A 16,855-nucleotide genomic window follows, 5' to 3' on the forward strand; every position below is an offset into this window, starting at 1 on the left:
CACCTGGCAAGAGCCAAAGAGGACACTGACCTTGTATAACTGCCCAGAACAAGGGATACTACTATTTCAAAAGTGTTGCGGAATAGATGTGTATGGAAGCATTGTGAATTATCTTCACCTGGTGTCCTTGAACACCAGAAACTTATTAAATGCCACAGGAGTGGGAGTGGATTAGATACTGCAAAGGTATTTAAGCACTGGTGTTTTGGTAAATAAATGAAGCACTTGGAGATCTTGATGGAGTCCATGTCTCCCACCCTTCCAACACTTCCCTGGGGAAGATTGAGAGAGTCCAGAACTGGGACTCAACATAAGAGTCCAGGAAAGGGATTTAACACAAAAGTCTGTTCAAAGTTTTATCAGTAGAGCATTCAAGGACATGTTCATAAAGTTACTTAACAAAACTGTTAATCGAGATTTCCTTTATAAGTTCAACAATAATGTTTAGCACCTCTAAAATTTGAAGAGAAGCAATGTGACTTAAGGGGAGGCATATACTCAAAAGATTTTTAAGAAATGAAGTTCACTCTAGAAAATGCAATAAGAAATATCCACAAAACTTGTACCTAATTATTTTGTACCTGAGGAGCTGATATCTTGGGTGACTCAAAAGTCTTTCTGAAGCTTTTAATTACACTAAGACTGTACTAAGACTTTTGGAATGCCCTAGAGAAATTCCACAAATATGAAAAAAAAAGTCCAAGGCTAATTATTTAAAATTTTTAAATACTGACAAATCTTCTAAGGAAACTTTAACATCAGTATTGTGTTCCATTATGTTGTGTTCTAGTAGATTTGCAAAAATTGTACAAACTTTCATCAGCTGCAAACCAAAAGGATTAAATTTGTAATCCTAATTTTAAGATTATCCCCAAAATGAAGTTTTGATGGTTATAAAATAATTTTGCTGTGAACCCACAAGAAAAAGTAAAATAGAAACTCAGTAATTGAGGTAGCTAAGCAAAAGAATCATTTATACCAATCCACTTGTCTGAGAGTGTCTACCAGAAATTGTTAAATATGCAACACATGATGAAAGGATGCCTAGTCTTGTTAAAATAAAAAAATTCACAAAACAAAAACAGTATAAAATTTTAAATAATCAAACTTTCAAAAAATATATTTTGTAAGATTATAATTTCAGAATATGCTTTTGTAAGATTTATACTTTTGACTCTTCAATAAAAACTGCTGGGAAAATTAGAAGTTAGTACGGAAGAAACTGAGATTAGACCAACACCTCACACCCTATATACCAAGATAAGATCCAAATGGATACAGGATTTAGACATAAAACAACACTATAAGCAAACTAGAAGATCAAGGACTAGTTTTCCTGTCAGGTCTATGGAAAGGGGAGCAGTTTATGACTAAGGAAGAGATGGAGAACATGACTAAAAACAAACTAGATGATTTCGATTACATTAAATTAAAAAAGCTTTTCCACAGACAAAACCAACAAGATCAAAAGAAATGTAATAAACTGGGAAACAATCTTTATAACTAATGTTTCTGACAAAAGGACTCATTCCTCAAATATACAGAGAATTGAGTCAAATTCTATTTTTAAAAAAAGCCATTGGGGCGGCTAGGTGGCACAGTGGATAGAGCACCAGCCTTGGAGTCAGGAGGACCTGGTTTCAAATCCGACCTCAGACACTTAATAATTACCTAGCCGTGTGGCCTTGGGCAAGCCACTTAACCCCATTGCCTTGAAAAATCTAAAAAAAAAAAAAAAGCCATTCCCCAATTGACAAATGGTCAAAGGATATGCAAAGGCAATTTACAGATGAGATCAAAGCAATTCACTGTCATATGAAAAATTGCTCTAAATCATTACTTAGTAGAGAAATGCTTAAAGCTTCTCTGAGGTACCACCTCACACCTCTCAGACTGGCCAATATAACCAGAAAGGAAAATAATCATTGTTGGAAGGTATATGGGAAGTCTGGGACACTATTACACTGTTGGTGGAGCTGTGAACTCATCCAACCTTTCTGGAGAGAAATTTGGAACTATGCCCAAAGGGCAACAAAAATGTGCATACCCTTTGATCCAGCAATACCACTACTGGGTCTGTACCCTGAAGAGATGATGAAAAAGGGTAAAAACATCACTTGTACAAAAAAAATTCATAGCAGCCCTGTTTGCAGTGGCAAAGAATTGGAAATCAAGTAAATATCCTTCAATTGGGGAATGGCTTAGCAAGCTGTGGTATATGTATGTCATGGAACACTATTGTTCTATTAGAAACCAGGAAGGATGAGAATTCAGGGAAGCCTGGAGGGATCTGCATGAACTGATGCTGAGTGAGATGAGCAGGACCAGAAAAATGCTGTATACCTAAACAACATGGGGGCAATGATCAACCTTGATGTTCTCACTCATTCCATCAGTGCAACAATCAGGGACAATTTGGGGCTGTCTACAATGGAGAATACCATCTGTATCCAGAGAAAGAAGTGTGGAGTTTGAACAAAGACCAAGGACTATTACTTTTAATTGAGAAAAAAAACTGATATCTTATTGTCTGATCTTGTTATCTCTTCTACTTTATGTTTCTTCCTTAAGGATATGATTTCTCTCTCATCACATTCAATTTGGATCAGTGTATACCATGGAAACAATGTAAAGACTGGCAAATGGCCTTCTGTGGGGAATGGGGGGAGGGAAGTAAGATTGGGGGAAAATTGTAAAACTCAAAATAAATAAAATCTTTAAAAAAAAGATTTACACTTTTGATGTTACTAAAAGCTTAAAACTGCACTAGGATTTTGGACACCTGATATATGTAAGAATCTTTTAAGGCCCAGAAAGGTGGAGATATTTGCCTAAAACCATACAGCTAATTAAGGTGTCGGAACTGAAAGCAGAACCCAGGATCTTCTAAGTCCAGTGTATCTTCAGTTACACCATGCTGTTAGTTGCTGAGTGAATGTAGATGAAACTAAAAGTATCTATGAGCAGAAACACATACAGAAACACATACATTTGATTTGAGGATGTAGAAGACACTATGCTAGCCAATTGTGGTGAGATATAAAGATAGAGCATGGTTTAGTTGAAAGTTAAGTAGACATTGAAAAGCCCAGGTTCTAAGACCTCTTCTAATACTTAGAGGCTGTGCAACCTTAGGCACAACATTTAACTGATACAGGGCCATGGACAGAGTGCTGGGCCTAGAGTCAGGAAGATTCGAGTTCATATCCATCCCCTGAGATTTGCTATCTGTGTAAATCTGGGCATTTAATATATGTTTGCCAGGCTCTGTATCAGCCGAGTGCCTTTTTAGATTTTACCTCATATGATCATTTGATCCTCACAACAATCCTATGAAGTAGGTGTTGTTTTTTGCCCCATTTTGCAGCTGGGGAATATAAGACAAACATATGTAAAATGACATCTCACAACTGAACAGCAACAAGGGTTTCAGGTGTGTGTCTGACTCTTTGGAACCATTTGGGGTTTTCTTGGCAGGCACTGGAATATTCATCACTTTCTTCTCCAGTCCATTTTACAGATGAGGAAACTTAAGGCAAACAGAGTTAAGTGATTTCCTCAGAGTCACACAGCTATTTTAGAGTCTGAGGCTAAATTAGATCTCACAAAGATGAGTTTTCCTGACTATAGGCCTGGAACTCTCCACTGTGCCATCTATATAAATGTTTACTTCTTTCTCTCTTTTTTACCCTCCCCATCCTGTGCCACTGCACTTTCATATGTAAAATGAGGGTTTCGTTTTGCCACTTGAGATTCTAGACATTACATAAAGTCTCAGTTCTGAAGGTCTTACTCTTTAGTAAGGGATCAAAACTTGCACAGAAATAATAAAGTGGCGTTCAAGTAGTATTAAAGTGTCCAAATTAGACAACATCAAAGATGAGGATCCCAGGCATTTTGTTGAAGAGGTGATATATGAGTTGGATCTTTAAGGACTGATACAGCAAGAAAGGAAGGGGAAATTCCAGATGGGAGAAATTGCAGGGGCAAAAACATAGGAGCAACTGAGTTAAATACAACTAGAACTTCTTAATACAAAAGAGTGAAAGTCTGTTAAAACTTAGACTATGTGAAGCTACTTAAGGAAAGACTTCAAACAAAGGAGAAAGGCATTTAAAGTCCAGTACAACTTCAAATGACTGCTCCTCAAACAACCTCCTATCCTGTAGTTTATCACTTCTCATCCTTGAGAAAGACTGCTATGCCCCAACTCTGAGAGAATCAAGGTTTTTATAACTTGGTTAGAGAAAAATAGATCCTGTGGTAACCAAAACAATTAATGGTATCCACTTCATTCAAGATGAGTAATCCAAAAGTCTGAGATCTGATAGGCTCTAGTGGAGAAGCAATGTGAGGTACTTAACCTAAAAATAAACTGCATTACCCCTTTCTATTGGGACTCAGTTGCCCAGTACAATACAATCATCACCAAGGACCAAGAATTTAATACTTCAAGTACTGCCAAATGCATGAACTGAAACAGCCATATGCCATGAAACTCATCTGAATCCTATACCAGTTCTGAATGTCTCAGACCCATCTCCATCTCCTAGCACCAAGATTAATGGAATGTTTAATGCCATCAAATGGAAACATTACTAGAACAAAGGCATACCTCAACATTTGATCATTCAATCTACCTGGTTCTAAGAATCAAAAAAAGTTTCTTCTAGTCCTCCAGCTACCCTAATGTAACTTTAATGTTGTATTATTTGTTTACAATAAGGTTTTCCAAAGACATAGAACCTAGAAGCCATACTACCCTTTCTCCTTCCTCCTTCCTATCTAGGTTATTGGACCAATTCATGTGAGTGGAAATGTTTACAAGGTAGATTTCCAAGCAACATATAAGAGAAAGATGAAAGGAAGAAAGCCTTTCAGACTTTGGTCTAATCTTTCCTTCAGGTACCATAAATTCCCAATCACACAACTACTTACCATATCCTCCAGATTCACTCTACTGTTTCCTACCTCTGAGCTTTTTTGCTCAACATTTTTCCTTTTTCTTGAATATACACCCCCTCTAGGTATTCCTGTTAAAAACCATTCCATCCTTTAAGGCCTAACTCAGATGCCAATAAGCACTTATTAAGTTTCCACTATGTGGAAGAAACCCTCTGTGATCATCTTAACCAGAAATAATTTCTTCCAGAGTATATCTCCTCTCTTATTTATTTACTTATGACCATTTATGTCCTTGCCTTATCTCTTCTGCTACACTAAAACATCCTTTCCTGTCAAGGATCTGTCTTCCATATAGTAAACATTTAATAAACACATGAAGAAGGAAGTTATGTAGATATATTAGCCCAGAGGCCTGACAGAAAAATAAATGTTGAGTGAAAGCATTAACAGGCAAACTGACAAGACAAATGAGGTATATATAATACAAAGAGAACATTGAATCTGCTTTAAAGAAGTTTTTTGTTTGCCTGTATTTTGGGTTTTGCAAGGCAATGAGATTAAGTGACATGCTCAAGGTAATTATTAAGTGTACGAGGGCAGATTTAAACTAAGGTCCTCCTGATGCCAGGGCTAGTGTTCTATCCACTGTGCTAACTAGTTGCCCTTAAAAAAGTTTTTAAAAGTTAAGCAGTGAACCCAAAACCAATTTATACATAAAAGTAAATAAGTACTTTATAATTTTTTAAACTTCCTACATGAATTTCTTTAATTTAAGGGCAACATGTATTTAAATAACAATTTAAGCTCATTCTTTCAAAATAGCTATTTTACATAAATTTGATTGGTTTGGTGCAACTACCACATCTCATGTTGTTAATATGTGAAGACTATCTCTGAAGCTTTCAATCTTAGAGAGTACTCCAAGGAAGTGAATAGTTAAGTGACTTGTTGAAGGTCACAAAGCCAAAGACAATAAATATGAGGAATAGGCTCTTAATGCAGATATTCATGATTCTTTGGGCTGTTCTTTGGTACATACGTTTTTATGTAGGGTATGAAGAAGACATTATTATCATTAAAGAAGCCCCATGCAATAAAATCACAGAAAGTTCCAAAATGACCAGACTACTTTCAAAATGTGAAATTCTAGGTGATACCCTTTATAAATATTTGTGAAAAATCAGTCTTATTCCCTAACATACTCCACTTGAAAAATGCCTACTCTAATTACTCAGTCTTTAATATACCAATTTTTGTGGAAGTGATGTATTTGAAAGTACGGCTCCACCTAAGCAAAAGGTCTAAAGAAGTAGTTATAAACTTTTTCATTCACAAAGACCTGCTCTGTACATTAACAATTTTGAGGGCGGCTAGGTGGCGCAGTGGATAGAGCACTGGCCTTGGAGTCAGGAGTACCTGAGTTCAAACTGGCTTCAGACACTTAATAATTACCTACCTGTGTAGCCTTGGGCAAGCCACTTAACCCCATTGCCTTGCAAAATCTAAAAAAAAAACCCCAACAATTTTGATGACTACTCTCCCTCTATGTATGCTTTGCTGGCACAATCTTTTGTTTCTGTAGAAGCTCTTAGAAACTAAGTTGGCAACTTTGACATAACATTTATTTTTAAGGCACAAAGTCTACTTTTATTATAATGGTTAATAGTGTTTTCTTACCAGCACTTCTCAAATTGGGGTCTAAGCCTGGCATCTCTTTGTTAGCTTCAGGACTAACACTGTAGATTGATGCTCCTGCTTCATTGACAATGCTGGAGAAAAAGGAGAGGAAAAAAAGGATAGCAAATTATTGAAAATGAGCACAAAGAAAATGGAAAATAAAAGTAAAGCTCTCTCACTGTATATCATACCTTCTTTCTTACCAACTTACTTATAGTCATTTATGTCCTTGTCTTACTCAAAATTATATGGAAGAAAAATGAAAACCTTAGGATCTCAATATTTTATGATGCTGATTTAATCAAGCATGAGAATCAAACACTAAGGACATATGTGTAGTTTTCAGAACAGCAGACCTAAATTCTAAAACTACCTCTATGATATTTGTGGTCCAGTCTCTTACAGTGGCACTACAGGGCTAATGTGAAGAGAACACAACAGCTGTGCTCTATGATGAAAATAACTAATGGTCTGATGTGAAAAAAGATGAGAAGTGGCAACATGCATTTATTTTTTTTCAACAGTCAAAAAAAAATTTCTTAAACACAATTTGTATCAGGCCCTGTGCTAAGCCCTAGGGATTCAAAGAAGGGCAAAATACCATGCCTGCTCTCATGGAGTTCTTAAAAAGCACAATATGTGAAGAACTATGTTCACACAAGCTATAGAGAAACACACAGATACAGATTCACACACAGACTGACACAGACACAAAGACACACACACACACACACACACACACACACACACACTCTCTCTCACACACACAGTACTAGCCTTCCTGTGGAAGACAGTATTTTAGCTGAGACATGAAGTGGAACAGAAGGCAGAGATTATGGATAACTTTCTGAGAACAGGGAACATTTAGTTCAAAAAGAGAGTCTCTTTACAAAGGAAAGGAAAAGGGAAAAGGAACAAGCATTTTTTGTACTTAACAAATATTAAAATATTAAATCTCATTTAATTCTCATAACAAAATGTGAAAAAAGTGCTATTGTTATCCCAATTTTACACTTGAGAAAATGAGGACAAGTCTGGGGACTTGCTTATGGTCACAAAGTGTGAGAGATCACATTTGAACTCAGGCTTTCCTGACTCCAGGACAGTGCTCTAACTACTAAGCCTGGGGACTTGCTTATGGTCACAAAGTGTGAGAGATCACATTTGAACTCAGGCTTTCCTGACTCCAGGACAGTGCTCTAACTACTAAGCCCGGGGACTTGCTTATGGTCACAAAGTGTGAGAGATCACATTTGAACTCAGGCCAGGACAGTGCTCTAACTACTAAGCCACCCAACTGCTGAGACCAGTGTCACTGATCACTAAGTATGTAGAGATATGAGGAGAATTTCTAAAAACAAAAGGAAGGGGGTGAAGGTTAGGGTGGTTAAGGGATGGCAACAGTTATGAAGGACTCTGATGACCAACAGGATGTCATTTGATTCTACAGATAATAGGGAGCCACTGGAGTTTAGAGAGGGTTAAGTTAGTGAATAAGAGGGTTGAAGGGGAATGACATGGTAACAGTTACACTTTTAAAAGATCACTGACAGCTCAATGGAGGATTAAGTAGAGTGGGAAGAAATTCGTGTTAGGGAAACCAACCAGCATATGACTATAATATTCCAGACATGTATAACAATGATTCTAGATACTATAAAATACCTGGGAATACATCTGTCAAAACAAATTCAGGAACTATATGAACGAAATTATGAAAGAAGTTCATGCAAAGTAATCAGATTTAAATAACTAAAGAAATATTATTCAAGGGAAGAAGGGTCAATATGATAAAAATGACAACTTTATTTAAATTATATTCAGTGTCATCACCAATTAAATTAGCAAAAAAATTATTTTACTGAATTAGAAAAATCAGTAACAAAATTCGTTTGAAAAACAAAAGTGAGACTTCCAGGGCAGAGTGAAGCTCCCATGCTCCCAATGCTTTATCCTACACAAAGCTAAATGAAGCCTCTGTACAGACACTAAAGCTACAGATCCTACCAAAAAAAAAGACATGATCCAAAGAAACTTTCAATGGTAGACATCATGGAGGACCTTCAGGGTGAAGGTCTGTCTCTTGGGGGGGGGGGGGGGGGGGTAAAACCCAGCTTCTCCAGAGAGCGGGAAAGCCAGGAGCCTTTTACACACAGAGCAGTGCAGGTCCCTACAGTTTGACAATAGGTCCTGGCAGCTAATCAGCAAGCCAGCAGAGAAGGGTCCAACTGGAAACAAAGTCTGAACACTGGGAACAAGGGGGCAAATGTCAGGAATGGTTTGGGAACAAACCAATGTATAGGTAGAATCTGGACTTAAGGAAACAAATCTCTGCAAAGGCAACAGCTTGGTCAATACTCCCTGTGCCCCAGAATTAGCTTTCAGGCAATCAAGATGAAAAATGGAAAAAAAAAGAAATGACAATCACTTAGGAAAATTTATGAAAAATTGATCAAAGAAATCAGTTCCTTTAAAAGTAAAAATTACCAACTGGAAAAAGAATGTAATTCTTCAAAAAATAAAACTGACCAACTGGAAAAGGAATGCAACTCAGCAAAGAGTAAAATTAACCAATTGGAAAAGGAAACACAAAAGCAAACTGCAGAAAACAAAACCCTAAAAATTAGAATTAGACAAATAGAAACCAATGAATCTAAAAGACTACACGATTCCATCAAACAAAGTAAAAAGACTGAAAAAATTGAAGAAAACACAAAGCACCTTTTAGGAAAAACAAACGACCTAGCTCAGGAGAGCTAATTTACAAATTATTGTACTACCAGAAAGCTTAGATCAAAAAAAAAAAAAAATACCCAGGAAAATATCTTTCAGGAAATTACCAAAAAACCTAGAAACTATCTTTCAGGAAATTATAAAAAAAAAACTGTCCAAATCTGCTAGATCAAGAAGTCAAAACAGCCACTGAAAGAATACACAGAACTTGTCCAGAAAGAAATCCCAGAATAAAAACTACAAGGGCTACTATCATAACTAAATTCTAGAATTCTCAAATAAAGGAGAGTTTACTACAAGCAGCAAAAACAGAAGTGATTTAAATACAAAGGAAACACATTCAGACTTATATAACACCTATCAACTTCAACACTGAAGGATCAGAGGACCAAGAATACCATATATTGGAGTGTAAAGGACTTGGAAATACAATCAAGAATTTATAACCCTGCAAAATTCAGCATATACCATTGGGGACTTAGTAAATTTCCTGATAAAAAGACCACTGGAACTGAACAAAGAATTTACTCTCCAATATAAGACTCAAGAGATTCATTATAATGTAAATGAAACAAATGCTACTCAACATCAAATTGTATACAACCCTATAAGAGAAGATGTAACAATTCTAACTCTTGAGAATTATATTTCTCTTAAGATATTAAAAAGGATGAATATAATAGAAGAGATTGGATTTAGAGGATAATGGTATTATAGTTGCTTCTTGTCTTTCCATTGAAGAGGACCATGATGACATCTCTATGTTTCAGACAAAAAACCCAGATGAAAAACTAGGTTGCTTACTCTAAACTTATGTGTCTCGGTTTCCTCTGACCTATTTTAATTCTGCTTTTCTCATAAAGCTTAGCACTTTCTCTGATGAGGGTATCCTATGCTGGGTAGTCTGAAGTCAGTGTCTCCCATACTTTAAAATGAATTGCAGAGTTCTAAAGAGTTCTTCAGAATGCTTAGAGCACTTAGAGGCTCTATAGGTACAGCAGGCGGAGTGGAGTGTGGGAGAAAGTATGGGGGGGGAGGCACAGCAGTACAAAGGGTTCAAGAAATGATTTAGTTTTGCACATGCTTTGGCTCTAAAGAACTGTATCTCCTTGGAGGGTGCTTGAAAAGGGGTAAGGTAAACATTGATTATAATTTGAGTTGATTAATAACTTGAGAAGTGTTTTAATATTGACAATAATATAAGAGCATAACATCAGGGAGGAGATGTCATGACAAGCACATGAATTGGGTTAGAGTGAGGGGGATGCTATGCTAAATCAAGAGTCTCATTTTCTCCTCCATATGAATCGGGAAAACTGGAGATGGCCCTGGATACAGAGCAATCAGGGTTAAGTAATTTACCCAAGGTCATACAGCTAATAAGTATCAAGAGGCTAGATTTGAACTCCAGTCCTCCTGATTCCAAGGCAAGTGCTCTATCCATTGGCCATTTTGAGACAGTGGCAATGAGGCAATGCTGCTTATCAAAGGAACAATCAATCAATCAATCTGTCATTGTATTTTGATTGATAGAACTTTGAACTTATCAAGCCTCTGAATGATGGTACTTTGTTTTATGGTACTTGATTGATAGCATTACTATCAATAAATAAAACCAAGTGAAGAAGCACAAAAATCTATAGTAAAGGGAAAGGAGGGAGGGTGTGAACACTGAGTAAATTCTATTCAACAGATTTGGCCCAGAAGGGCAATAAGATACATTACCAATTGAGTTTAAAAATCTATGCTACTCTACAGGGAAGTGGGGGGGGGGGGGGAGGGAAAGGAAAGAAGGGACTGAAAGAAACACAGAGAGCCACATACAGGATGAAGGTAAAAGGTTGGACAAAATATAACATGCTTCAGCTAAAGTAAATTAAAAAAAAGAAAGAAGATAACCAAATCCCCAGTATCAAAAATGAAAAGGGTGAACTAACCAACAATAAGGAGGAAATTGAAGAGGAAATTTGGAGCTATGCTGCCAAATTGTATGTCCATAAATTTGATAATGAGTAAAATGGAAGAATATTCCAAAAATGTAAACTGTCCAGAGGAAATAAAATACTTTTTTCAGAAAAAGAAACTGAAGAAAGCATCTATAAATTTCCATAGAAAAAAATCTCCAGTCCAGATGGATTTCAAGAGAATTCTACCAAACATTTAAGGAATAATTAATTCCTATTCTAAATAAACTATTTTTAAAAACAGGAGATTCCTTTTATGATACCATTATGGTACTGATACCTAATCCAGGAAGAACCAAAACAAAGCAAATCTCCCTAAAAATCTTAAATAAAATCTTAGCAACAAAATTACAGCATATTATTACTAGGATTATTCATCATGATCAGGAAGATTTTTTACCAGATAGGCAGGGATGGTTCACTATTAGGAAAACATTCAACATAATCAAACATTATCAATAACAAAATCAACAGAAATCACATGATTTTTCTCAAAAGATGCTTAAAAAAAGTCTGATAAAATACAAGATCCATTCCTATTAAAAACCTTAAAAAGTATAGGAATAAATGGAGTTTTTCTTAAAATAATAAGCATTATCTATTTAGAATCATCAACAAATATTATATGTAATGGGGATAAACTAGAAGCATTATTAGTAAGACCAGGGGTGAAACAAGGATGCCCATTATCACCAATACCATTTAATATATGGTATTATAAATGTTAAGCTTTAGCAATAAAAGAAAAACTGAAGGAATCAAAATTGACAATGTGGAAGCAAAGCTTTCTCTTTTTTGAAGATGATATGATTCTAAACTTAGAAAATCCTAAAAATCATCTAAAAAACTACTTTAGGGGCAGCTAAGTGTTGCAGTGGATAGAGCATTGGCCGTCAGGAGGACCTCAGTTCAAATCCAACCTCAGACATGTAATAATTGCCTAGCTGTAAGGCCTCAGGCAAGTCACTTAACCCCATTGCCTTAATAAAATAAAATAAAAAAATTAAAAACACCTGACACATTTAACACATTCAGTGAAGTAGCAAGATATAAAATAAACACATAAATCATCAGCATTTCTATATATGAACAACGAAGTCCAAGAGCAAGAGAGAGAAAGAGAAATTCCATTAAAAGTAACTGCTGGGGGGCAGCTAGGTGGCGTAGTGGATAAAGCACCAGCCTTGGAGTCAGGAGTACCTGGGTTCAAATCTGGTCTCAGATACTTAATAATTACCTAGCTGTGTGGCCTTGGGCAAGCCACTTAACCCCATTTGCCTTGCAAAAAAAAAAAAGGAAAAAAAAGTAACTGCTGAAAACATTAACTATTTGGGAAACTACCTCCCAAGGCAAACCCAGAAGCTATATGAACAACACAATTACAAAGCACTTCTCACACAAATAGATCAAAACAATTGGAAAAATTTCAATTGCTCATGGTCAGATTGAGTTAATACAATAAAAATGACAATTCAACCCAAATTAAATTACTTATTCAGTGCCACAGAAATCAAGCAGCCAAATAACTATTTTATCGAGCTAGGAAAAATAGTAACAAAATTCATCTGGAGCAACAAAAGGTCAAGAATATCAAGGGAAGTGATGAAAAAAAAAAGTAAAGTGAAATGGACTAGTTCTACCAGATCTAAAATTATACTATAAAGTGGCAGTCATCAAAACTGCCTGGTACTGGTTAAGAAATAGAATAATGGATCAGTGGATTAGGACAGGTTCAAAAGAAACAGTAGTAAATGACTACAAGTAATCTACTGTTTGGCAAACCCTAAGACATTAGCTTCTGGGATAAGAACTCACTATCTGACAAAAATTGTTGAGAAAACTGGAAAACAGTATGGCAAAAACTAGGCATAGACCTGCATCTCACACCTTATACCAAAATAAGCTCAAAATGGGGACAGGATGTAGAAATAAAGTGCAAAACCATATTATCAATAGATAGATAAATAGACCAAGAAATATTCTACCTGTCAGATCTATGGAAAAGGGAGAAATTTATAACCAAGCAAGAAAAGGAGTACACTATAAATTACAAATGGATGATTTTGACTATATTAAATTGAAAAGAATTTGCACTAATAAACTAATGCTGCAAAAATTAGAAGGAAAACAGAAAATAATTTTCACAAGTAAGGGTTCTGATAATTCTAAAATATATATAGAGAGAATTGAACTAAATTTATAAAGTTACAAGTCATTCTCCAATTGATAAATAGTCAAAGGATATGAACAGACAATTTTTCAAATGAAGAAATTAAAGCTATAGATAATCATGAAAAAAAAGTTCCAAAACACTACTGCTTAGAGAAATGCAAACTAAAATAATGTAATTATCACCTCACACCTATCAGACTGGCTAAGATGACAAAAAAAAGGGAAAACGATCAATGTTGGAAAGGTTGTGCGAGGATTGGGATGGTAATGCATTGTTGATGGAGTTGTGAACTGATTCAACTATTCTGGAGAGCAATATGAAACTATGACCAAAGAACAATAAAAGTGTTCATACCCTTTGACCCAGCAATTCCAATATTAGGTCAATATCCAAAAGAAATCATGAAAATGGAGAAGGTTTCACAAAATCCAAAATATTCACAGCAGCTACTTTTTGTAATGGCACAGAACAGGAAATTGAGGGGATGCCATCAATTGGGGAATGACTGAATAAGTTATGGTAACTTGTATGAAGGTTGCGGAACAGTATTGTTCTATAAGAAACCATGAATGGTTGGACTCTAGAGAAGCATGGAATGAGTTAGAGGATCTGAAAGGGAGCAGAACCCAGAGAACATTGTACACATTAACAGCAATATTGTGAATTGATCAACCCTAATAGATGCAGCAGCTCTCAGCAGTATAGAGAGCTAAGACAACCCTAGGAAACTGACTATGGATAACACTATCCCCATTCCAAGAGAAGGAAAAACAAAACAAAACAAAACAAAACAAAACAAAACAAAACCCAAATAATCTGAATGAATTCTACATTCACTTTTTAATAATTTCTTTTAGGTATTTTATGTATTTCTTTCATATCTCATAGTTTTTTCTTTTGCCTTAATCCTAATTCCACATACAGAAAATGACTAATTGGTAAACATGTCAAACATAAATGTGAATGTTCATTATTCACCTGACTGTTCAATGCTGAGGGGAGGGGGGTGGGAAGGGAGGGTGGAAGGAAATTATGCAACTTAAAAATATGCATATGCATGTGGATGAATGTTGAAAACCTTTTATAACATGTTATTGGAAAAATAAAATAAAAAAATCAATTGAAGAAAATAAAAAAGAACCTAAAGGCCAAGAATATCAAAGAAAATAATGAAAAAAATGTAAAGGAAGATGGTTTAGCAATATCAGATGTTAAACCATATGGCAGTAATTATTAAACTTATTGGTATGAGCTAAGATATAGAAAGGGAGATCAGTGGAAAAGAGAGAAACACATACGCAAATCAAATTAGCAAACTTGTATTTAAAAAGTATAGGCAGGAGTAGCTAAGAATGTTTTCCAAAGAGACTAGAAAGTCAGATTGGAAGTAAGATGTAAACATCCTTCAAAAGTAAAGCAGATGGGGCAGCTAGGTGGCACAGTGGATAAAGCACTGGCTTTAGAGTCAGGAGGACCTGAGTTCAAATCTTAATAACTGCCTAGCTATGTGACTTTGGGCAAGTCACTTAACCCCATTACCTTAAATAAATAAATTTTTTAAAAGTATAGAAAAGTTTTATAGATATGAATTTATGTTTTGGTTTTTAAAAATGTTGGGAAATCTCAAAAGCAATTTGGCAGAAATTGGGTATAAACTAATATCTTACACCATTTACCAAGATATAAAGAGAAATATTAAAATAAGAATGGGGAACATATTAGCCATCAGATTTAGGGATAAGTAAACATTTTATAAATAAACAATATATACAGAGAGAGTTAAGTTAGACATAAAATGTATTCCTTTGATTACATCAAATTAAAACTTGTACAAATAAGCCAAATGTAGCCAACATCAGAAGAAATCAGAAAATCAGGGTGAAATTGTTATACACAGATTCTCAGATAAAGGTCTCATAACTCAAATAAAAAGCTTGTCAAATCTATAAGAATATGAGTCCTTCCTCAATTAATAAATGATCAAAGGATATGAACTATCAATTTTCTATTAAAAAATCAAAACAATTTTTAGTCCTATAAAAAATGTTCTGAACCTGCTGATTAGAGAAATACCTTGAGATACTTTTTTATACCTATCAGATTAGCTAAAGTAATTGTTGGGGGAAAGTGACAAATGTTGGAGGCAAAGTGGAAAAACCATAATACTAATACATTGATGATGGAACTGTGTGAACTGATCCAACCATTTTGGAGGGTAATCTGGAATTATGTCCAAAGAGCTATTAAATTATCTATATTCTTTAATCCAGCAATACCACTATACTAGGTCTATTTCCAAAGATGATTAGGGGAAAAGAACTTATAATGTTTTAAAATATTTATAGCAGCTCCTGTGGTGGCAAAGAACTGGAAATTGCAAGGATGCTCATCAGTTGGGCAATGGCTGAACAAGTTGTGGTATATGACCGAGAAGAAATACAACTACTTTACTATAAGAAATAATGAGCTCACAGATTTTAGAAAACCATAGATATATTGGCATGAAATGAAGAGAAATAAGCAGGATTCAGAGAATGTTGCATATAGTAACAGCAATACCATTTTAATAACTTGAGAGACTAAGTCATTTTGACTACTCTAAATACTCAAATTAACCACAATATAAGAAAGTACTATTTGCATCCAGAAAAGAATTGATAATTAGATGGATAAAATTATTTTTATGTATTGTAATATACATGCAAAATCATTCTACATATATGTATATGTATACATGTATATATACATATTATTTTAGACACACACATACACGCATGTATTTATGTCTGCTAATAGCCAAAGTAGGGGGAGCAGGGAAGAAGAGAACAAAAGAAAAAAAAGAAAAGAAAGGTGCATTATAATTTTATAATATATTTTAAAGGAATAGCAAGTTGTACATAAATTTCCAAATTCATGTGCCAAAAAATAATAGTAATAGTCTAGGCATGTGGTGATGATGGTCCGCACTAGAGTGAAGGTAATATCAGAGGAGAAAGGACACATATTTGAGAGAAGTTACAATGGTAAAATTGTCAAGTCTCAGCAGCAGACTGGACATGGGAGGTAAGAGAAGAGAGGACAAAACCTAGTTTGTGAGCCTGGAAGAATGGTGGTATCTTCAAGAAGTAAAAGAAAGTTAAGCAGAAAAGAGTGCTTGAGAGAAAAGATGAGCTCAGTTCTGGACAAATTGAATTAAAATGTTTTCTTGAAGTCCAGGTCAAATGTCCAACAGATAGTTTAAGGGGACAAACTAGAAATTGAACAGAAAAGTTAAAATTGGATAAGTAGATTTATGAATCATCAGCACAGAGATAACAACTGAATCCAAGGAAGTTGATGAAATCTTCAAAGAATACAAAGGGAAAAGAACAGAGTACAAGACAGAACCCTATGGGATACCCAC

At 35.2% G+C, this 16,855-nt stretch overlaps 1 protein-coding gene and 1 long non-coding RNA gene across 6 annotated transcripts in view; one reads left to right on the forward strand and one right to left on the reverse strand.

Annotated features, from left to right (window-relative positions):
- Positions 1-16,855, reverse strand: part of SRBD1 (S1 RNA binding domain 1) — a 312,756-nt gene that overhangs the window by 133,213 nt on the left and 162,688 nt on the right. For all 5 annotated transcript variants that reach the window (XM_074205166.1, XM_074205151.1, XM_074205132.1 and 2 more), the window contains one exon: positions 6,583-6,674. In XM_074205166.1, coding sequence (XP_074061267.1) covers positions 6,583-6,674 — 92 coding nt within the window. The remainder of the gene's footprint in view (positions 1-6,582; positions 6,675-16,855) is intronic.
- LOC141501302 (uncharacterized) overlaps positions 1-16,855 on the forward strand; it is a 91,737-nt gene that overhangs the window by 36,970 nt on the left and 37,912 nt on the right. The window lies entirely within an intron of this gene.

This window comes from Macrotis lagotis, chromosome 1 (genome assembly GCF_037893015.1).
Source record: "Macrotis lagotis isolate mMagLag1 chromosome 1, bilby.v1.9.chrom.fasta, whole genome shotgun sequence".
Lineage (NCBI taxonomy): Eukaryota > Metazoa > Chordata > Mammalia > Peramelemorphia > Peramelidae > Macrotis > Macrotis lagotis.